Source organism: Apostichopus japonicus, chromosome 16, assembly GCF_037975245.1.
Source record: "Apostichopus japonicus isolate 1M-3 chromosome 16, ASM3797524v1, whole genome shotgun sequence".
Lineage (NCBI taxonomy): Eukaryota > Metazoa > Echinodermata > Holothuroidea > Aspidochirotida > Stichopodidae > Apostichopus > Apostichopus japonicus.
In genome coordinates this window covers 24,647,861-24,672,086 of record NC_092576.1, presented here as the reverse complement: position 1 = coordinate 24,672,086, position 24,226 = coordinate 24,647,861, and the positions used below count along the sequence as shown (strand labels likewise).

At 38.3% G+C, this 24,226-nt stretch overlaps 2 protein-coding genes across 7 annotated transcripts in view; one reads left to right on the top strand and one right to left on the bottom strand.

The window, feature by feature from the left end:
* The window catches only part of LOC139981950 (presequence protease, mitochondrial-like), a 31,930-nt gene extending 28,486 nt beyond the window's left edge, over window positions 1-3,444 (top strand). For 3 of the 6 annotated variants that reach the window (XM_071994373.1, XM_071994374.1, XM_071994372.1), the window contains one exon: window positions 2,368-2,560. In XM_071994373.1, the coding sequence (XP_071850474.1) occupies window positions 2,368-2,461 (94 nt within the window). In that variant the 3' untranslated portion in view covers window positions 2,462-2,560. The other 3 variants (XM_071994377.1, XM_071994375.1, XM_071994376.1) reach the window with 3 other exon arrangements.
* Window positions 3,445-7,338: 3,894 nt separating this feature from the next.
* The window catches only part of LOC139981949 (thrombospondin type-1 domain-containing protein 7A-like), a 62,584-nt gene continuing 45,696 nt past the window's right edge, over window positions 7,339-24,226 (bottom strand). Inside the window, exons 13-23 of the mRNA XM_071994370.1 lie at window positions 23,654-23,938; window positions 23,000-23,236; window positions 21,505-21,761; window positions 20,135-20,306; window positions 18,487-18,596; window positions 15,720-15,862; window positions 15,013-15,107; window positions 14,361-14,501; window positions 13,684-13,851; window positions 12,984-13,065; window positions 7,339-12,448 (exon numbers count right to left, since the gene is read on the bottom strand). Of these exons, the coding sequence (XP_071850471.1) occupies window positions 12,325-12,448; window positions 12,984-13,065; window positions 13,684-13,851; window positions 14,361-14,501; window positions 15,013-15,107; window positions 15,720-15,862; window positions 18,487-18,596; window positions 20,135-20,306; window positions 21,505-21,761; window positions 23,000-23,236; window positions 23,654-23,938 (1,814 nt within the window). The 3' untranslated portion in view covers window positions 7,339-12,324. The remainder of the gene's footprint in view (window positions 12,449-12,983; window positions 13,066-13,683; window positions 13,852-14,360; window positions 14,502-15,012; window positions 15,108-15,719; window positions 15,863-18,486; window positions 18,597-20,134; window positions 20,307-21,504; window positions 21,762-22,999; window positions 23,237-23,653; window positions 23,939-24,226) is intronic.

Genomic DNA, 24,226 nt, shown 5'->3' with positions numbered 1-24,226 from the left:
TCACTACTGATAATAACCAGGAAAACGAAATTACCGACCCATAACAGCGTTGTGGTCAAGTGGTTAAGGCAGTGGACTTGTGATCTAAGGATTACAGGTTCGAGCCCTGGCCAGATCATTGCTTTGTGTCCTTGGGCAAGGCACTTTATCTCCATTGCCTCTCTTCACCCAGGTGTATAAATGGGGACTTGCCAGGTGACTTGTAAATATAGTTGCATGCGCCGGTTTGTGGCTGCACCCTATGGGAAGTCCCCAGGGGACACGTGGCTGTGGTGCACTGTGGTGCCCCAGGAGAGATTGTTTGAATTGTGCACACTTTGGTGTGTAGGTGAGACATGTTGCCAATGACCAGGGTTAAGTACAGAGCGGCGAGACTTTATTGTAAGTTGCGCTATATAAGAACTGTTAATTATTATTTTTATTATAATAACCATGTAGTGGAAACTAGCTCTTGCTAAAACAAATAACTATTCCTCTCCGGGTCACCACGGTGTTCCCTATCTAATGCTCAACATCTGCCCAGCTAGCCTCACAGATAATGCCATTAAACTTTTCAACCTACTCATAAAAATAGGCTATTTCCCTTCTCCCTGGAAAATGGCTAGCGCTGTTCTCATTCCAAAAGCAAAAAAATCCCACTCGAATCCAAGCAATTATAGACCAATCAGTCTACACCCAGTTTTAGGAAAAGTCTTTGAAAAAAATCCTTAATGGTCGAATTAGTTGCTTCCTCGAGAACACTAATAAATGCTCTCCGTATCAGGCAGGCTTTAGAGCTAACAAGTCTACTATAAATCCCCTTTTCAGATTAACGAAAAGACAAAATCGGATTCCAAAACAGACTCCACTCGGCAGCTATTTTTCTAGCCTGTGAAAAGGCCTTTGATAAAACCTGGCACAATGGCCTACGATTCAAACTGTTAAAGTATAATCTCCCAAATCTTATCATCAGACTTTTCTCTTCCTATCTTTGAACTCAAAGCTGGAACTGCACAAGACTCAGTGCTAAGACCACTTTTATACAACATCTACGTTAAAATCTCCCTTATGATAAGCTTCACTCCACACATTGAAGTCAATCTCGCTATTTGGCATACAAGTAAAAGAATTTCCCTATGCATCAGTGCACTACAAAGATTCTTCAACACCCTAAGCTCCTGGTGTAGAAAATGGAGAGTGAAATTTAATCGGAATAAATCTAAGCTTGTAATCTTTAAGTACCCTGATTCTAAAGACTCGACCGAGGGCTACAGTATTAATCTTTTTACGACTGACATCACACCCAGCAAAGAAGCTGTTTACATAGGAATCACCCTAGACAATAAAACTAAATTTTAAGAAACACATTAATATCACTATCGGTAAAGCTTGGAGGATCCTAAACTCACGTAAAAGCCTAAGTAATCTAAAATACCTATCCCCACATACTTGATTAAAAAATTATAACTCGAAAATTAAACCAATTATTACTTATGGCAGTATCTGCCTCCTTAGTTGTAATAAATCTCAAGTTTCCGAATTAAACATTATTAATAATAAAGCCCTTAGAATTTGCCTTAATATCCCTAGCTACATCGCCACTTAGTAAGCTCCTTGAAGCAGCAAACTCTTAACCACTTTTTGAACAACCAATTATCTCAACCAAAAAATCCTTAAAAAACACCCTTCTTCTTGATCCCCTAACCCATGACCTCTTAATTAAACACTTAGTTCACAAAACCTATGCTAAAAATCACTTGAAAAGTTCCCTAGATACCTTAGATTTTTTCAAACTGGCAGGAGGCTTTAGCCCTGGCAGAGGGAGGAGGGGCCCTTGTTTAGGAACCCAGGACTTGTAAGTAAAACCCCATCGAAATTGTCCTCCTCTGGGGAACAGTCCATTCACCGGGAACTATTTTTAATTTTGTTATTTATTTTTCTGAGCATAAGGGTACATCCCGCCAGGTCAGAGGCGACCTCCCATTATTTTTCCTAAGTAGTTTCCTTCACTCTTCTAAAGCTTCGAAATTTTTGTACTGCTTGTCTTCCACTTAATTTGTTACTTTAAATTTGCTCGATTGTCTGCTTTTCCCAAACAAAAAGACAAAAAAGTTCCAATCAACCTGCAGAAGCTGTGCCTTGCACGGCTTGAACTGGACTTTCACTCTGACCATGCATAGGTTTGGTTTCATATTACATAGTGTAAACACCGCGATGAGAGAAATGGCACAGACGTTGACATTGTAGTCCCTGGATACAGTACTGAGATTAAACAAGAAAGGGTTTTTAAACAGTTGCAATTTCCTCTGCCATAACTAATGTAGAGTAGATCATATTATCATATTGTACTATGACTATGAGTGATAACATTGGTTTTTTTTCCTTCAGGTATCTTGGTAGTGATTCTCAGATTCAATCTGTGTCTTTGATTGGCCCAGAAAATGAGACCAGTCAGAAGGATGGTTGGACCATTCTCCAATAGCAGGCCCTGTGGTACCACCATGGACCATATGACTAGCAGGCCCTCTGGTACAACCATGGACAATATGACTAGCAGGCCCTCTGGTACAACCATGGACCATATCACTAGCAGGCCCTCTGGTACAACCAATGGACCATATGACTAGCAGGCCCTCTGGTGTAAGCATGGACCATATGACTAGTAGGCCCTCTGGTACAACCAATGAACCATATGACTAGCAGGCCCTCTGGTGTGAGCATGGACCATATGACTAGTAGGCCCTCTGGTACAACCAATGAACCATATGACTAGCAGGCCCTCTGGTGCAACCATGGACCATATGACTAGCAGGCCCTCTGGTACAACCAATGGACCATATGGCTAGCAGGCCTTCTGGTACAACCAATGGACCATATGACTGGCAGGCCCTCTGCTACAACCATGGACCATATGACTAGCAGGCCCTCTGGTACAACCATGGACCATATGACTAGCAGGCCCTCTGGTACAAGCATGGACCATATGACTAGTAGGCCCTCTGGTACAACCAATGAACCATATGACTAGCAGGCCCTCTGGTGTGAGCATGGACCATATGACTAGTAGGCCCTCTGGTACATCCAATGGACCATATGACTAGCAGGCCGTCTAGCTACATACAACAATGATCCCAGTCTTGCCAAGGCTGTTTATCATAGCAGCAGAGTATTGTCTATACTATGGAATAATGAAATTGGTTTCATAAAGATGTTGAATCAGTTTATTTTATATTTTAACTGCAAATCAGACACCTGGTGTGTACAGCTGCATATCAAGTCATAGACATGTTGTATCGCAGATTATTATGTTATTTTTAGGCTGTTAATACTGTACACACCAGATGGCAATAGACAAGCCTTTAGGAGCAAAGAGATACTAAGATGGATTTATAATCCTTCAGCTTCATTGGCAGGTCTTGTTTAGTTCTGCTCAGGTTTTCAGTAATTCAGGAGGAAGCTAATTAGGTATGGGGGTGGGGGAGGGAGGGGTGGGTTAAGGAAGGATGGGGTGGGAGAGAGAGAAGTAATGATGGGGTGGGGCGTAGGGAAAGGGAAGGTTGATCAATGGTTTATTGTAGCCTTAGCTTACCGTAAGGACTGTAAATTGGCCAGATGAAATGATGCAACTGTCCAATAACTGATATTAATGTGCATGTACCATGATATTTCCAATACCAACACTTGTTATTTGAATTAAATTTACTGAGATAATTCAGAGTTTGTTTGTTTTGATGTGGCTACTATTAGATATTGCATTCATCCTCACAGGTTAAGCCTTTTAGTACTAGAAGCCTATAACCAGACATGAGCTTTTTCCGCGAATTCGTGGAATATCTGTGATCTCTTTTCTACCTCGAGGACAAAAACTATTATCCTAACACACTGTAGCATACGGAAACTGGAGCCTATACCGCAATTTTTGAAAAGTTCCGTGATTTTTTATTTACCCCGGGCTCATCCCTGTATAACATGAATGATACGAACAAACATTTTACTCAGATTGCTTCTGGACTCGTATGTGTTACAGGGGATTCATGTGTTTCTAATCAAGCCCTTGGTTGTTGATGTATGCACTGTATATTACCTCCTCAATGCTCATTGGCAAGTTGTTCAGAGAATCAGACGAAAATTTGTTTCTCAAAAAAAACCATGATCTCATAATGGTTTATTTCACTATTATGAGTTTTAAATTGGTGTTATGACTCATATATATAATATGCAGATATAAGTGATGGTTTAATATGAAAATATCAGCTGAAATAAACAAAATTGGGTTCAGAATAATGTTTTTGAAATAAAATCATGAATAGATTTTTTCTACTTTGAAACCAAGAGATGTTTTGCTAAAGGAAGTCTTGTACTGGCTGTTGAGTTCTTATTTGTAGTGTGTTTCTCTGCGACAACAACTTTAACTTCATTAATATTCATGAGTGGAGATGGGGCTTAATGGGAAATTGTCCAAAACAGCTGGTAAACACGATATCTGAAACAAACACAAGTTGAATTCATGTTATATTTGGTCGATAGATGCCCAATGAGTAGATGTGCCCTATTGGTTCTAATATCATGAATATTAATGAGTGGGCATGGCTTAAGGTACCTGGTAGGGTGATGTTGGTACATAATAAGCACATTTTCATGATGTCTCCAACTTTGTCATTAATATTAAATTCATTAACTTGCAAGAAATTGGCTTATAAACACAAGACAAGAACTAAATGTTCCACATTTTTCATCTTTGTCATATTAGGTTTGTTACACTACATTGAAACACAATCGTGTAGTGTTTTGTGGTTATATCATGAATATTAATCAGTGGAACATGAAATTCTTAATCAGATATCTCTGAAATGGTGTAGTCTAATTAGCTTTTAACATGTACTTGGATATTAAAATTTAAGTAATAGATACATGCTTATGAGATCATAAAACATGACCTCATTAATATTCATGCATGTACCTGTTTATACTTTCTCGAAATAGACTTTGTCAATATGATAACCGATTCCTGGTACCTTCCTTTATATGTTGCTGCATTAGTCAATAGATAATCCTCTTCATCATGGCGTGCACTAGTTCATGAATATTAACATGTAACGATTACCACGATATGAATATGTTTAGGCATCAGAACCACCTTTTTGTTTTCCTGGTTCAAGTTTCTTAAAAAGGATTTTCTGGTGAGAAATAATGTGAAATGTGAAATGAGGGAAAAATATTCCCCCACTGGTAGTTGAAAACTCAATCTCAATAGCTTACCCCTAACTCGAGATATTGGTTGCTTTGAATGCAACATTGTTTGACTGGCTAAACATTCAACTACTCCAGGAAGTTGGATCACATTTGGGGTGTCTGTGATGTCATCTGGACAAATGCTCTCAAAAAGCTTTACTTAGGCCATAAAATCTTCTTGTTGATGTATCCTTGACAGGGTCATCGATCATGGGCGAGGGGGCACTTTCTGAAAGGTCCCCACCCAAAATATCAAATGTCCCAACCCCTCCTCCCCCCCCCCCCATTCCCAGGTTTAGTGACTGACTGGTGTAGGCGCTAGGCCTACCAGGCTCATAATGACTCTTGTATCTCATAAAGGGAGCTCAAACATAATTGTGCTATGAGATTAGTAGTTATTAATGTTTCATTATCATCTGCTCAACCCCTGATGAAAAATAGAACATTTCAAATGAGTTGAAATAGGTAATTACGGATTTCACTTATAGCATAAATTAAATGAGAAACCGTGCCCATACACCGCTGAGACTATATCTGCTAAGCCTGGATGCTAAACTGCTAGTCATGTTGTCGTTTTAACCATATTACTCACTAATATCTCAAGTTCTAGTTTAGTAGGTATGTACATATGTTCACAAAATGTTTTATTTGTGAATAAGTTAAACTGATGCCAAGTACAGTGCTGTACTCTGCAGGGGAGGGGGGGGGGGTAGCTTCCTCCTGAGATTTCCACTCCCTAAATGAAAGTAGGCCTACGATAATGTGAGTTTGATTAATCATGATTAAGGCCCTAAGTTAAACCTGGATGTTAAACAGATAAGTTGTCAATCTTAATTTAAGTCTAATCACTTGTCAGATGTGACTTTTGTTAAAATATGTTTATGACTGACATATCAGTTCAGGGACAAAACAGAAGCAAACATGAAGATTTCAAGATGTGAGCCCAACCTCCCTGCCTTGGTCCCCTGGTGGGCCTTTGCCCCTGGACCCCAGCAGGGCCCTTAGACAGGCCCCTGGACCTATATGTAAAAATATCTTTTCATCTGTGTATAAATGATTGGCCAATTTTAAAAGCCAAACCCAGACATTTTCAGCCGAAGTGCCCTGATGATATAATTCTCTCTACTGTTGCCAGATTGTTGAGATTTTCATGATATTAAATGCTATGAGAGTGTGCTGTTTGCCTAAAGATCAGAAAGTCATCAACTATCCCCACATGGTTAGTGGGGCATGCACAAAAATGTTGACTTGCTTGTAGCAGTGCAAGTCACAGGAAAAGAATGACCAGACCAAGGCACCGGATCAGGCCAGATGTAACTGGCTAGACCGGCTGTCCTTAGCAGGCTACGGTATTAGTCGGTGATATATTTTTTTTTCTGTGAGTTAAGCGGCGATGGCGCGTGAAAATGCATAAGTCTATTATTGTCCAGAAGGTAAGGTTTTCCCGATGTCAGTTTCAGCTACCAGAAAATCCTCATATTAACAAGAGGTATCAGTTTACTCCCATGGGACTTCAGCAGCCAGATAAACCATTAAAACACAGTTATTGTCAGAGTGAGGAACAAATTACTTTGAGAGTTGCAGTGCTTCATTCTTCATTACAATTTAAGCACTGGTCTTGTTTTAGTGTGATGTTAAAAGAGTGTGAAGACTCTCGCAAAAAGAAGCGTCTAATGCCGGTAATCTGACCTAGTTTCGAACGAGGTGTAACAGAAGTGCTAGACACCACCATCGATCCCAGAAAATACACACACAGCTTGCTACGGTCGGTAATTAGACACTAGCGTACAGTCAATACATGCAGCTACGGTCAATACCCACAGCACAGTGTACAAACAATACAGCGATGGACATCTCAGGTCCATCTAAAGATAACGTTTCATTACTGTCTGCATTTTGGAGCGACAAGAACAAGACGTCACTTTCAAGCAACGGAAAGTTAACTTTTTTCAGAGGGCAGCATGCATGCAGTTTGGCGAAGTCTTCAATGCCTTTAAAGGTAAAGACTGAATAACAACTTTGATAAAAAGCTCATCAGCTATGTTGTCAGTTTCCATCTGTAAAGGCCGGTTGCTGCTGGCTAATTGACATAGTAATTAAAAACAGTGAAAGATGAAAACCATGGAGTTTAATATCTTTATCAAATTTATTTATTTTATACTTTATGAAAGTGTATAACATGTTCTCTTATCAATGCCCCCTACGATACAATGAACTACAAATTCTGACAAATGAGTTTATACCTGAGAACAAAACTACATACTTACTAACAATAACTAAACATGAACATAGCACACATCCTGAATGACATATGGGTCTAAAGACAACTTAATCAGCAGTGGCCCTCAGCAACAATTCATTTGATTGTTAAAATAAAATTTTAAAAAATGGAAAACATGATTTCAAATATTTTCATATCATTGCATCTATAAATATTAAATTTAGATTAAGATCATACTGTAGCAGTTGAGATGGCTACATTGAAGCCTAAGTTGTATTAAGGGGTATAAATTCCAGGAATTTAGAGCTGTTTACATAATAATGAAACAATTAATTATCTAAAAACTACAGCACCAGTGATCACGTGACCAGACGTGGCTCATAAACCTAAGCACCAAATAGTTACAAAATACTTAAAAAACATAAATGGATAAAATACTTTAATAATGCATTTATGGCTAAGGCTAATTAAAGGTTAAAATCATTTTAAAACGGGAAGGAAAGTTACCAAAAGTATGTGTCAGCCTTGATGATGCAAGGTGAATGTGGAAAAAGGTTATGTACATAAAGTAGTAGGACATTATTAGTTAAAAATATGGTTGGCACATATAATATTGTATATACTTTGCGTATTATTGCAGTATAGGGTTTATGTTGTACATACACTGTGTACATTGCATATACAGGGTATATGTTGCACATACACTGTGTACATTGCATATGCATTGTACAGTGTTTGTACATACATACACTGTACAATGCATATACAGGGTATATGTTGTACATACACTGTGTGCAATGCATATACAGGGTATATGTTGTACATACACTGCACACAATTCTTATACAGGGTATATGTTGTACATACACTGTACATTGTATATACAGGGTAGCCTATATGTTGTATATACTGTGTACTGTACAATGCATATACAGGGTATATGTTGTATATACAGGGAAGGAGTTGCATAGATGTACATGTGTTTTTTATCAAGGCTATTTGTTGTGAACACAACTAATGTATTGTTAACTTGGTGTTTTTGCACAATACTTCCATCATAAGAAATAAACGTGTCCACACATACTAAAGTTGAGGTTACTTGCTGTTAGGGTTACGGGCTGATCAGCTGACTGTATTAATTATAATCCATAATACAAGTTAATAATAATAATAATGACATTTCTAACTTTAGCCCTGATTTAAATATGTAAATTAGTTTAGGCTATGTACATCTACTATGAATGTTTGGTAGGTCTAAGGGGATATGTTGATTATTACCAGCCCTTTAGACTTTACACATTAATTGTATGAGACATCATCAATTCATCACAATAAACTAACTATAAAGTAGGCTTTTATTCAACCACTTTGATGATGGCAGGATTTACCCAGTATAAACAACAACTGGTCACTTTAACAGAACAAAAAATTATTTTTACATTCACATCAATCTTATCACCATGGTAACTCTACCCTGTTACATCAGATCTCTAAATTCAATTACAAATTCCCATTATGCCATTTAAATCTTTTTTTAAATTTTGGTACCAGTTAGTCAATTTTCCATAGATAATAATTGTTATCAGCTTGTTCATATCTTCTCAACCCTGGCCTACTGACAGCACAAACATGGATTTCCCCAGATTAGGTAACATTAAATTATTATTAGTACCAGCTATCAAGTGAACTGGTATTCTCAAACATTAGTATCTTCAGGAATCTCCTAGCTGGTATTATCCAATATTAGTATCTTCAGGAATCTCCTAGCTGGTATTATCTAACATTAGTATCTTCAGGAATCTCCTAGCTGGTATTCTCTAACATGAGTATCTTCAGGAATCTCCTAGCTGGTATTCTCTAACAGTGGTATCTTCAGGAATCTCCTAGCTGGTATTATCTAACATTGGCATCTTCAGGACTCTCCTAGCTGGTATTATCTAACATTAGTATCTTCAGGACTCTCCTAGCTGGTATTATCTAACATTGGTATCTTCAGGAATCTCCTAGCTGGTATTATCTAACATTAGTATCTTCAGGAATCTCCTAGCTGGTATTATCTAACATTAGTATCTTCAGGAATCTCCTAGCTGGTATGATCCACCATTAGTATCTTCAGGAATCTCCTAGCTGGTATTCTCTAACAGTGGCATCTTCAGGACTCTCCTAGCTGGTATTATCTAACATTGGCATCTTCAGGACTCTCCTAGCTGGTATTCTCTAACATTGGCATCTTCAGGAATCTCCTAGCTGGTATTATCTAACATTGGCATCTTCAGGACTCTCCTAGCTGGTATTATCTAACATTAGTATCTTCAGGAATCTCCTAGCTGGTATTATCTAGCATTGGTATCTTCAGGACTCTCCTAGCTGGTATTATCTAACATTGGTTTCTTCAGGAATCTCCTAGCTGGTATTATCTAACAATGGTATCTTCAGGACTCTCCTAGCTGGTATTATCTAACATGAGTATCTTCAGGACTCTCCTAGCTGGTATTCTCTAACATTAGTATCTTCAGGAATCTCCTAGCTGGTATTATCTAACATTAGTATCTTGAGGGCTATCCTAGCTGGTATTCTCTAACATTGGTATCTTCAGGACTCTCCTAGCTGGTATTATCTAACTTTGGTATCTTCAGGAATCTCCTAGCTGGTATTATCTAACATTGGTATCTTCAGGAATCTCCTAGCTTGTAGTATCTAACATTGGTATCTTCAGGAATCTCCTAGCTGGTATTATCTAACATTAGTATCTTCAGGACTCTCCTAGCTGGTATTATCTAACATTGGTATCTTCGGGACTCTCCTAGCTGGTATTGTCTAACATTGGTATCTTCGGGACTCTCCTAGCTGGTATTATCTAACATTATTATCTTCGGGACTCTCCTAGCTGGTATTCTCTAACATTGGTATATTCGGGACTCTCCTAGCTGGTATTATCTAACATTAGCATCTTCAGGACTCTCCTAGCTGGTATTATCTAACATTAGTATCTTCAGGACTCTCATAGCTGGTATTATCTAACATTAGTATCTTCAGGAATCTCCTAGCTGGTATTATCTAACATTATTATCTTCAGGAATCTCGGCTGGTATTAAACATTGGTATCTTCAGGAATCTCCTATCTGGTATTATCTTACATTGGTATCTTCGGGACTCTCCTAGCTGGTATTATCTAACATTGGTATCTCCAGGAATCTCCTAGCTGGTATTATCTAACATTGGTATCTTCAGGAATCTCCTAGCTGGTATTATCTAACATTAACATCTTCAGGACTCTCCTAGCTGGTATTATCTTCCATTAGTATCTTCAGGACTCTCCTAGCTGGTATTATCTAACATTGGTATCTTCAGGAATCTCCTAGCTGGTATTCTCTAACATTATTATCTTCAGGAATCTCCTAGCTTGTATTATCTAACATTGGTATCTTCAGGAATCTCCTCTCTGGTATTATCTAACAATGGTATCTTCAGGAAACTCCTAGCTGGTATTATCTAACATTGGTATCTTCAGGAATCTCCTAGCTGGTATTATCTAACATTAGTATCTTCAGGAATCTCCTAGCTGGTATTATCTAACATTGGTATCTTCAGGAATCTCCTCTCTGGTATTATCTAACAATGGTATCTTCAGGAATCTCCTAGCTGGTATTATCTAACATTGGTATCTTCAGGAATCTCCTAGCTGGTATTATCTAACATTAGTATCTTCAGGAATCTCCTAGCTGGTATTATCTAACATTATTATCTTCAGGAATCTCGGCTGGTATTAAACATTGGTATCTTCAGGAATCTCCTATCTGGTATTATCTTACATTGGTATCTTCGGGAATCTCCTAGCTGGTATTATCTAACATTGGTATCTCCAGGAATCTCCTAGCTGGTATTATCTAACATTGGTATCTTCAGGAATCTCCTAGCTGGTATTATCTAACATTAACATCTTCAGGACTCTCCTAGCTGGTATTATCTAACATTGGTATCTTTAGGAATCTCCTAGCTGGTACTATCTAACATTAGTATCTTCAGGAATCTCGGCTGGTATTATCTAACATTGGTATCTTCAGGAATCTCCTAGCTGGTATTATCTAACATTGGCATCTTCAGGAATCTCCTAGCTGGTATCTAACATTGGCATCTTCAGGAATCTCCTAGCTGGTATTATCTAACATTGGTATCTTCAGGAATCTCCTAGCTGGTATTGTCTAACAGTGGTATCTTCAGGACTCTCCTAGCTGGTATTATCTCACATTAGTATCTTCAGGACTCTCATAGCTGGTATTATCTAACATTAGTATCTTCAGGAATCTCCTAGCTGGTATTATCTAACATTATTATCTTCAGGAATCTCGGCTGGTATTAAACATTGGTATCTTCAGGAATCTCCTATCTGGTATTATCTTACATTGGTATCTTCGGGAATCTCCTAGCTGGTATTATCTAACATTGGTATCTCCAGGAATCTCCTAGCTGGTATTATCTAACATTGGTATCTTCGGGAATCTCCTAGCTGGTATTATCTAACATTAACATCTTCAGGACTCTCCTAGCTGGTATTATCTAACATTGGTATCTTTAGGAATCCCCTACCTGCTATTATCTAACATTAGTATCTTCAGGAATCTCCTACCTGGTATTATCTAACATTGTTATCTTCAGGAATCTCCTAGCTGGTATTATCTAACATTAGTATCTTCAGGAATCTCCTAGCTGGTATTATCTAACATTGGTATCTTCAGGAATCTCCTAGCTGGTATTATCTACCATTGGCATCTTCAGGAATCTCCTAGCTGGTATTATCTAACATTGGCATCTTCAGGAATCTCCTAGCTGGTATTATCTAACATTGGCATCTTCAGGAATCTCCTAGCTGGTATTATCTAACATTGGCATCTTCAGGAATCTCCTAGCTGGTTTTCTAACATTGACATCTTTATAAATTCTGGGTCATTATCAGCAGGTAGTGGTCCTCCTTCAGCGCCATTCTGTGACAACGGCTCGAAACCTCCTTTTTCAGCTCTGTAAATCAAATACAGAAAATTGGAAATATTTTCCTTGAAAGGTTTCAAACAATTAAGACATATTATGGTCGAATTATCAACAACTTGTAACCAGTGTCTTTCACGAGTAATTAATTGCACCATAATTAAGCAATTGGATTTAAATTGCTGATGTTATAAAATACTTAACTTTAAAAACAATACATTTCATTTAGCTTGACCAGTTAAATTGTATTTCAAGTAAGCATAAAGACAGAGTCTAATATTTGAATATTTTTCATTTTTTCATTTCACAAGATATTCAAGAAATGTTTAACATCAAATGGAATGTTTCTACATAACATTCATGTGATTGAACAGTGGGTGAAGTGTTTGACCTGGTCTCATAAATTACAGTCCCACCCACTCTGAGTAACTTTCTGCAGATTTGGGGAAGAGTAATAATAGTTGACAACCAAGTGAAAAAACATCCCTGCTTTAAAAGAATTTTAAATTAGCTAACATTGGACCCTTAAACCGATCTCTTTAAAACCACAGAATGTGAAATGACAGACCTTGATACACAGTAGATTGCAGCCATCAGTATCAGCAGTGCTACCAGGCAGCAGCCAGCTATAACAAACCATACCCATGTTTCTGTTGAGAGAATGTTCATGATATAATTGTGGAAGCAAGGTGTGACTTAAAGGGAGTGAAGACTCGCGCACAAAGAAACGTCAGATGCCACTAATCTGACCTAGTTTGAAATGAGGTGTAACAGAAGTGTTACACACCACTATCGATCCCAGAAAATACACACACAGCTTGCTACCGTCGGTAATTAGACACTAGTGTACAGTCAGTACATACAGCTACGGTCAATGCCCATAACACAGTGTACATAGCAGCGATGGACATCTCAGGTCTAGATAAAAGATAACAAGGTATCACGTTTCATTACTGTCTGCATTTTGTAGCGACAAAAAGAAAACATCACTTGCAAGCAACGGAAAGTTAACTTTTTTCGGAGGGCGGCAAGCAGTTTGGGGCGAGTCTTCAATACCTTTAATGTTCTCTGACAGAATGATGGTTAAAATCCTCTAATGTATTGGACTATCAAGGCATTATTGTTATTTTATTATTATTATTATGATTACTATTAATGTTATCATCATCCATGCTCAAAAATGCTGATATGCTTTTCCTAAGGTGACAATATATTTCATTTATTCCCATCCCCCCCCCCCCCAACAAATTGGTGCAGATAGAACATACTGTTTGTGTGTCGCCTGGCATATGGCACCCGACAAGTTCCTTCTCTGAGGTCATAGGTCCTCTCACAGCGACAGACTCCACCCTTGGCGCAGTAGGTCTCCTCCAGGACTTCAAGACAGTCTGCGTTGTCCCTGCATCCTTCCAGAGGGTAACAAACTAAGCCATCACCTTAAAAAAATAAAACAAACAAAAAAATAAAATTAAAAAAAAAAAAAAATTAATTTAATAAAAATAATTAAAAAAATAATAATTAAAAATAAAACTTTTGGCCTTATATATGGATGCAAGTTTTTGATTTAGCATTCCTTAGAGGGCAGCATGCTTCACAAACACAAGCTAACAGGAAAACAATGGAATAAACTTTCAATTCTAACACCATTCAGAGACAAGCATGCTATTATACAATTGCTCACAAAGTTCAACTCCCTGAAACAGTTCCAATTTTTTTTATCTGATTCTACATTTACAAGACTGAAGACTTTGAGCCAGTCTAAAATTGACAACTCAGATGATGTGATTATTATTTACGTTAATGATTCCACCATTCCACCAGACTATTATTAACATTAATGATTCCACCAAGCAGACTATTATTAATGTTAATGATTCCACCATTCCACCAGACTATTATTTAAGGATGTTTAATATCATGGGTCAAAAATGAGAATCAGGACTACCTTCAAAGCCCTCTTGACATTTACAATAGCCAGCATCACAGACACTGCCATGGGCAGCACACCGGGGGTCACGGCACCGCTGAGAGGAGGGCGGTCTCTTACCCTCGATGCACCCTCCTGTAACATTAGACACTGAGGAACCTGAGGAAAGAGCGATACAATAACAAAGGTTGCAACTAACAAGGTCTGTGTTTTTATAAATATCTTTCACTGGTATTATTACTCCAAGATTAATGTATGTCGTCCAGTTACAGAGTCGTTGACAATTGACAATTCATAATCATGGACGTTAAATATGCATCTAAGAGACTGACTTCGGTCAGCTTGCGGCTTTGATAAGCCAATGAGGCTTCTTTGCGAGTTCCTGCTTGCAGGAGGATCTAAATTACATACATACATACACACATTATTATTACTTCTTCCTGTGTGCTCTTACTAAGAGAAGCATAAAACACTGAAAGAGATAATTCTTCAAAGAAATGACACAATATCCAAGATACCAGACATCCAAATAAATAAACACAATAACATACCATAATGTTTTCTATTAGTCCATTTATGGAAAGCAATTATTTCACAGAGCTCAGTAAACAGATATCTTTAAGATGAACTACAAAACCGCAGTTTGATTATTATTTTTCATTTTGCTAACCTTTCATTTGACACCAGACGTCTCTAACGCCTTCTTCCATATTCCAGGGTCCGGACATCCAACTAAACTCTGGACAATGTTTGGAGTTACAGGGCCTGTTGAAGCAATAATACAAGATATGGGAGAATACTAAATGAAAGATTCATCTTTCTCTGAATCTAACAATCTAAATAAATATGCAAATTATTTTACTGAAAACTGCTGGAAACACAAGCTCTATATATGGAAGTTTTACAACCATGGTCCAGATGTCACAGGCATGGTTGAAGTATTACAATCACGGACCAAATGTAACAGGCTTGGTCCCAGTATTACAACAACGGCCAATGTTACAGGCTTGGACACAGTATTACAACCACGACCCAAATGTATTAGGCTTGGTGGAAGTATTACAACCACGGACCAAATGTAACAGGCTTGGTCAGTATAACAACCACGGACCAAATGTGACAGGTTTGGTCAGTATAACAACCACCAACCAAATGTAACAGGGCTGCTTCAAGCATAAATAAATAAATATATGTTAACAGGAATCATTCAAAAGAAGCAGCAAAAACTTAAGAAACTTACTGTATATACTTATAAATATATATATGTATATATATCTTGGTATAACAGACAGAGGATTGTCTCAGGGTTGGAGCATTTTGCTTGGGTATCTATAGGACCATGGAAGGTAATATCAGAGAGGTAATTCTTTGACTTACTTGGACTCTATGGTATCCTTTGGACACTGGAATCCATCAGGTGATGGCATGGCAACAATATGTCTGGATCTGGTCTGATTACCAGGAATGGATGAATCAAAACAACTCCCAAAGCAAGATGAAAACTCGGACCAATCAGAGACCTAGGAAATAGATGCAATCAAATAAAACAATATCATTTATACCAGAACACACACTATCCTGTCAACAGATGAACCAAGTGGCATTATACCCACCACCATTTATGTCCCAGGAAACAGAGAAAAACCATAGCAACATGGTAATACTTGATACAGATGAAAACTCAGAAAGCTTTGTGACTCCCTTTACTTGACTCTTCGTATTCCACTTATTTATCTGACTATATGTAGATCAAGTTGAGTTGAAATTGGTCCAAGAATTAGGTGAGAATCAGAAGAACAGAAATTTAAACATCCTTTTTAAGTCCCAAGAGCAGAGGCGTAGCTAGAGGTTTTGGCGCCCATGTACAAGAGTAGAAAATTGCGCCCCCCCCCCACTACTGAAAGAAAATGAAATGGCGCGCATAGCACGCAAAAATTGTTGGTTATATTTTTCCTGCAAGTCGTTACAGCCCTCCCCCCCCCCTAAATCAAATTCTGCTCCTACGCCTATGATATTTCCACCTTTCGAAATCTACTGCCTTGGAACTGTATACTGAAATACCCGAAATTTCCGTGACATGTAGTCATGACAGAATACAGAACAGAATAAAAAAATTTTAAAAAGAGAAAACGGTCGAAATGGACTGAAAAGAAATCACAATCTATAAATTTGCTAATAAAAACAACTACATTCAGTTCAGATTCTTATTAGTAACTGGAAATATTCATGCCTGACGACATACATCAACTTCGTCATGTTTTTCTAAAAAGTGCTCATTTTTTTTACTCTCATTCTCCCATTTCAGCACCCCCCTAAGCCCGGGGCACGTGCCCTCCCTTGAACCCCCTTAGCTACGCCACTACCCAAGAGCACTACATCTTGTAATAATCACATGTGGGCATCAAATAAATTATTGAGCAACTTATAAGAATTTTCTAATGTACAACTTTTATGCCAAAATGTTTCAATATCCAGAAAGAACAGTCTTATTATGTTGAATACAGTCACATAGCTGCTCTATGACCACATGAACCCTTTTTTTTTTTTTTTTTTTTTTTTAACCAGATCTAACATTTCAGCTCTGCCACCAACCACCTTTTAACAATCGTTATTTAACGAATGATTGTTATGGCATTGTTTATTCCCTCTGAAATAATTTTGACAAAAACCATCCCTATACCCATCTATCACAGAGAACAAGGCCACTTCTGTAGCCATTTCAAATAACCTGTTCATCCCTTGAAGCTCAAGAGTGTGACACCTGAGGAGGGCTAAGTGTGTTTAATTCACACAACAAAAGAAGAAGAGTATGAAGTCTCAAGACTAGATTTCACCTTTCGACTGACTATATATGCATTGTTCAAGATCTTTTCAGATATTGTGAGCCAAAAGAAACTCTAAACAATTAACTGAGAACTTCACTGTAGGGTACTCTCACACCAAAGTGTGAGTTTCATCTAAGGTTAACTTATAGTTATCACATTAACAATGTTTTCAGACTTTGACCTATAGTGACCTTTGACCTTTTCAAAGAACACCACAGTTCTTGTATTCACTTCAAGGTGGATGTGCCTTCTGAGTATTAGGTTCATTGTAGCTTTACCTCTTAAGTTATCAAGTTAACAAGAATTTCAGATTTTGTCATCTATTGACTTTCCCCAATAACTAAGGGGCACCCACATAGTACGTATGCAATTCACCAAAGCTAATGTTATCGATTGAGACATGATTTTCAGAGTTTCCCTCCTGTTGATCTCAAATGACCTTTTAACCTTGGTCAAAACTGCTTAACTTGTAGCATTCAGTATTAAAGCGGCACCTACCACCCCAGTATGACATTCACCAAAACTACAGATGTTCAGTAAGCTTGTTTACAAGGTTTTCATATTTCTGCCACTAGTGACCTCAAATGATATTTGACCATGCTCAATAACAAAAAGGAGCAAACAATTACCTAATGGTTAAATCTACATACCAAGTTTGAAATTTTATGCACCGTACACTTGGTGAGTCATCATGTTTACCAGACGGTGTCATATATGTTCACACGCACACACACATACACACGTCATCACCATCGCATAGATTCCTTTTGTTGTCTTTAAGAAATCAACAATACCGTCCTTGAGCAAACTGCTTGACCAAAATAAGTTATTCTCAAAGAGCTCCAAAATGTTTTGTAACCAGACTGAGAAAGAGTTTATAAACAGGACTGGTAGCTTTTCATGAATTAATATGCTTATTTCAGCATTTCCTTTCATATTTTTATCAAGATTTTTTCTGCTTTTTTTGATAGTTTGCACTTATAATCATTGGGTAAGTGCAGTGGATAGCATAATTCTATGGGCTTTTCAATTATGTAAAAGAATTCCCTCTTTGTACATGTGTAAAATGGGTGTAAATAAATGCCAGGGGGGTTGTAGGTACTGTTCTGAAAAACACTGGTCAATATTCATGAGCCTTCAGGAGCCTTTAAGTATTAACAAGACAAGAAGTATGATAGGTTCACTGGTGTACATACCACTGATTGCACACAGTCCTTTTACATAGGGGTAAGCACTAGCTGGCCCAAGGTTTCTCAGAAATGACACACCAAATATGTCCTGCTTTAGTTTCCAAAACTGATGTAGTAACTTAGTCTTACCACACAATCACCAGGACAGGGTTTCTCACAGGTTCTAGATGACAGCACGTCCAAAGATGACATGTTGAGTTCTCTTACAACATCATTACTCAACCTTATTGCAGCATCCTCTGAAGATGAGAGATAAAAAAAAAACAGTTCATTAAAAAGTGGAAGGAGGAGAGTTCACCTCGACAATTGTAGGTGAATAGCTTTGTCTCTCTGAATCGGTCAAGTAATAATAATAATAATAATAATAATCAAAAGGTTATTTTTATGATGCTTAAGCAACCACAAATGTGGGAGAAACCCACAATTGTAAGTGAATAGCTTTGTCTCTCTGAATCGGTCAAGTAATAATAGTAATAATAATAATATTAATAATAATAATCATAATAATATTAATAATAATAATAATAGAAATAATAATCAACAGTTATTTTTACGACACTCAAGCGACCACAAATGTGGGAGAAACCTGCAAGGGCTTATGGATTACAACTTACACGTCGGGTGGCTTCCAATTCAACATTTTAACTCAAATTTGGAATCTTTTCAAATTAGAAAGTCATTTCAGATGGGAAAACCGTAGATTGCTCTCGGATTAAAAACCCACCTTACTATGACCCGGCCGGTTATCGAACCCCGGACCACCCGATTGCTAAGCCTCATTGCTTCAAATGCCACCGCCTTTATCCACTCGACCACAGTACCGTTCAAACATGGAGGAATGCCTCTAACTCGAACAAATAGTTTACACAGCGTGTCCACTCACATGAATTAGATTATCCGTGATTATCAACCAACAAGATCGCTGTGGTCCCAACAGATAATGGTGTCAACACTCCTTCTCATTATTAAAACACCTTCTTGTGAAAGTGCTTTTTATCATGGATTTGTGTATTCTGCTTTATCATAGGCATTGAGTGTATCATGGATTTGTGTATTCTACTGTAAGAAATCAGCATTGAGTGTTTCACAGATTTGTGTACTCTGCTTTAAGAAATCAGCATTGAGTGTTTCATTAATTTGTGTATTCTGCTTTATCATAAGCATTGAGTGTTTCATGAATTTAGTATATTCTGCTTTAATTGAAATCAGCATTGAGTGTTTCATGAATTTGTATATTCTGCTTTAAGAATGAGTGTTTCATGAATTTGTATATTCTGCTTAACAAATTAACATTGAGTGTTTCATGGATTTGTATATTCTGCTCTAACATAAGCATTGAGTGTTTCATGGATTTGTATATTCTGCTCTAACATAAGCATTGAGTGTTTCATGGATTTGTATAATCTGGTGATTGGATCTCCTCTTCCAATGGTTTTCAAGCAACTTTATTCACCATGACTTCCTTGAAATTGAGAAAGTGGTCAGATGCTAGGGGTCAATACACCCTAGCCCTTCAGATGGTCACGTACAATTACAAGTAGTCCTTGGAACGGGAATGTGTGGAAAGTATTAACTATTCTCCCATAATCTTGTAAACACGTAATCGTTCAGCCACAATTTCTGTTATCACTGGTCATAGCCAGTTCAAATACAACACTGAGGAAGTTATACATTTCCAGCCACTGATTGAGCTTACAATGAGTATGATGTCATCATGACATCATACCTGGTGCAACTCCCTGATAGGGCTGCCCTTAATACATCCTGTATTTCATACCTGGTAAAATACAGAATTCCAGGGCTACGCTGAGCCCGTCACTCCTCAGACACTCCACTCTGCGTGTCTCGACACCCACACCGCACCCTGTAAAACTGTCAAAGAGACAAGCTCCCCAGGGTTCTTTCAGCCACTGATAGGTGAAGCAGGGTTTGATGTTACAAGGCCCAGTCTGAAGAGGTAAAAGCAAAGTTTTAATGTTAAATACATTCCAAATAATTATGTGGAAAAGTATAACATTCATCAGACATCGCATTTGACAAGTTCAGACAACAAATACGTACATGTGTCAGAAAATTCTTCTCTCCAGCCCTTGTCTACTAATCCCCTTACATCTATCTCTTTGTGTTCACCATGCTCATTAACCTGTCTGTATTCTGTGTGTGTTTTTGTCCCTTCTGTAACTGTTACTTGTCATTTAGCCTTTGAAGAAGATCCTGCTAGGATCGAAACGTCAGGCCAATTTACTTTTACACGATATGAAAAAAGAGACAGACTGCTATCATATCAAATTGTGTGTCAGTATGAACACTTGAATTTTGGTGAATTTGTCAATTCCACTTTTAAAATTTAACTAGCATACCCAAGGGCTTTTCCTTTTACAGACTATGCCACTGTTTGGTCACACCTGACAACTCTGTGAAAAGTTAAACAACAACAAACTTATAGCATGCTGAGTAAGGACAATGGTTATGTGTTATAACTGGCCTTCATACTAATGCTTGTACTACAAAGTAACCATAATAATAATAATCATAACAATAATATCCATGACAATAGTAACCATGACAACAGTAACTGAACATGTTCATTCCACTATGCCATACTACACCAAACACAAGGACATTCTCATACTGTAGTATAAATTGTGCATAACTAATATATATATAGAGAAGCTAGATTTCATGCCTATGGTAGTCTGAGAGGGGTATTAATTACAATAAAACCATGAAATGATCAAATGAATGATTACTGTAAAATGAAAAAAACTATATGAAGAGCTAATGCTTGACAATATGATCATCATATCATAATCCTATCATACTTGCACCGGATACCAGCCGCCAACGGCTATAATGTTGTTAGTTGTTTGCGCCGGTTTGTGGCTGCACCCTATGGGAAGTCCCCCGGGGGACACGTGGTTGCAGGTGCACTGTGGTGCCCCAGGAGAGATTGATTGAATTGTGCACACTTTGGTGTGTAGGTGTGACAAGTTACCAATGACCAGGGTTAAGTTGTAAAGTCGTGTGAGAGGGCCTTGGCCCTGAACAAGACTGTAAACCAAAAATGATATTATATATAATGAGAGATTACATACCCTGTGAGTTATAAAGTACCATTCCATAAACAGGGTTGCCTTTAATAAATACCTGATTAAGCTGTCTAACGCAGGTCCTTCCCCCATACTTGGCCTCTGTCAGGAGTTGTCTGGACCTGGTCTGTACCCCTTCGATGCCGCAGTGATGGGTACATGGTGACCATTGAGAAAGACTACCGTACTCACAATCGATCGGGCAGTGGATAAAGCACGCTTGCTCTTGGACCTCGTGGGACTGATTGCACCAGTCTACACTGACTGGAAGACCGGTGACCTCATTCATGCAACTTATTACCTGCCACTGTACACCTAATAGACAGAAAACACACCGACACAGAAAACAGAAGATGTTTTAAAAAAAAAACGGAAAGATGTTCAAAAACAAACAAAAAACGGAAGATGTTTCAAAAATGTGTAGACTGTCTAGATTCAGAAAGGAACAAATAATAGGAACAAATAGCACCAAATTAAGAAATCCAATCAAATTGTTGCCTTAGATATATATATTACTTCATTTAGGGTTATCATATGTCTTCATTAATCGGTAAATTTATTCTATTTCATTTATGGTCACCATATGTCCCCATTAATCGGTAAATACTACTTCATTTATGGTCACCAAAAGTCCCCATTAAGTCATTTAGGGTCACCATATGTCCCCATTAATCGGTCAATACTACTTCATTTATGGTCACCATATGTCCCCATTAATCAGGATTGTCCCATCTTTGCAAACGAAAATTATTTTGTCCCGCCGGCAAACTTTTGTGTCCTGACTGTCTAAAGGTCTTTGTGACATTAAAAATGACAGTTTCCATAATACGCAAGCTTTGAAAAGTACACAGGTAGCATTCATCACTCTATATGACTGGGTGGGGGGGTGGGAGAGGTGGGGGAGGGGTGGGGGAGGGGGTGGGGGAGGGGAGGAAAAAGTACACAGGTAGCATGTATCCCTCTATATGACTGGTTTAGAAGCACAATGTTCACCTTTTTGCTGAGAAAAAGTCTGCAAAAACTGAAATATTTAGTAAAACTTTACACTGTACTCTACTTCTGTATAAAGCTGTACAAAAGCCATTTGGTATGCAGTTCAATTCAAAAATCCAACCTTGCCTTCAATAGTAGTGGTGGTTGGGTGAGGGGAGGGGCGAGGGGGAGGACACTCCCTCCCCTCATACCCCTCCTACAAGATGCGGTGTCCCATGTTTCAACTTGTAACTTTAACTTGAAGCATACTGTTTGTGAAACATTAGTGGATGGAGAGTATGTGATAATAATGATATCTACACTCACAGGGGAAGCCTTGCAACATACAAACATACAAACATGAATAAAGGGTATTAATATATATAATATATATTTAATATAATTTCTTTGAAAATATTCCCATAGCTCTTCTCTTCTGAAACCATGGAATTACTTGATCATAAATAGTGTATCTCAATCAATTTCAACTAAATGGCAAGTATCAGCAACACCAGCTACACTATGTCCTGAGGTAAGCTCCTTTAAGCCGGTTCTTCACAACCACCCTAAAATGTTCCTACCTGGTCCACAGTCACCGTGGTGTGGTTGGCACTCGGTCCATACACTCGTCTCCAGTCTGTGCTTGGATGCTTGACAGCTTTCTACATCACAGTCGACCACCTCGCTGAGGTCACCACATGGTTGGCCATTCTCCGCCGGATCGCGAATGACCGTACGACTCCTGTTCTTATACCCTATGGGATCACAATCTGACGAACAGGGGGTGAACTCTGACCATTCACTGACCACACAATCACCTGAAATCAACGATTCATACATTACAAGGTTCAAGGTGGTTTTTACAATACAAATAATCATTCAGTAATGGTATTGACATTAACAGAGCAACAAGTCTGTATTCTCGATTTCCTTTTTTTTCTGACTGAATCCATTTTCACAAACTTAGAAACGTTTCCCATTTAGTTGTATAGTTACCCCCCCCACCCCCCTCCTCCCTTCCACTCACTGGTGCTAACCATAATTTGCTCTCTTTGAGCAACCATATACCATGTTCAACGTTGTAAAAAGTTTCAGAATACCACACATATATATTCCACAGAAAATTTGTTAAGTTATACCCACATTACAAGCTGGACAGAACACATACAGGCCTGCTAGTGCATAGGATGTGTGTAGTAAATGGTACCATTGCTAGCCTAAGGTTAAATACTCACCCACGCAGGGCAGTTCACAAGGGGTCACGATGGGTGGCTTAGGGTTCCGTTGAGCACAGTCTGCCCCAAACTCCTCTCCGGCTGGACATGCTACCGTCCTGTTCCTCAACCCCGGGCCACAGTTACTACTCGTATTGGTAATGTAACATGGACTCCAGTCACCGACAGCCCACACAAAGTCATCGCACGAGGCGAGACGACAGGGGACGGATTCAGTCAGATGAGGACATACCTTACCACCAGCACTATTGTCTATCACTGTCTCACGTTGTCTTACCTTAATGCCTGTAGACCAAAGAGAAAGTTTTACTAGGTTGGCTACGATCCATGATTTCATATATTTACATTTTACATTTTTCATATATTTTGTAGAGGCCAGATCAAAAGCACGGATCAAATGGCTCTCTCACACATCTCATTAATAGATACATGTGAAGATATTGAAGTAGTTCCGTTTAAAATGGCCGACTCACAATCAATGCTTTTAACACTAGCGATGGTGACATCTATAGGTTTAACATGCCCCCCTCCTCCTCCTCCCCATATTGCGTATTTCGACTCCTTCGTTTTCCA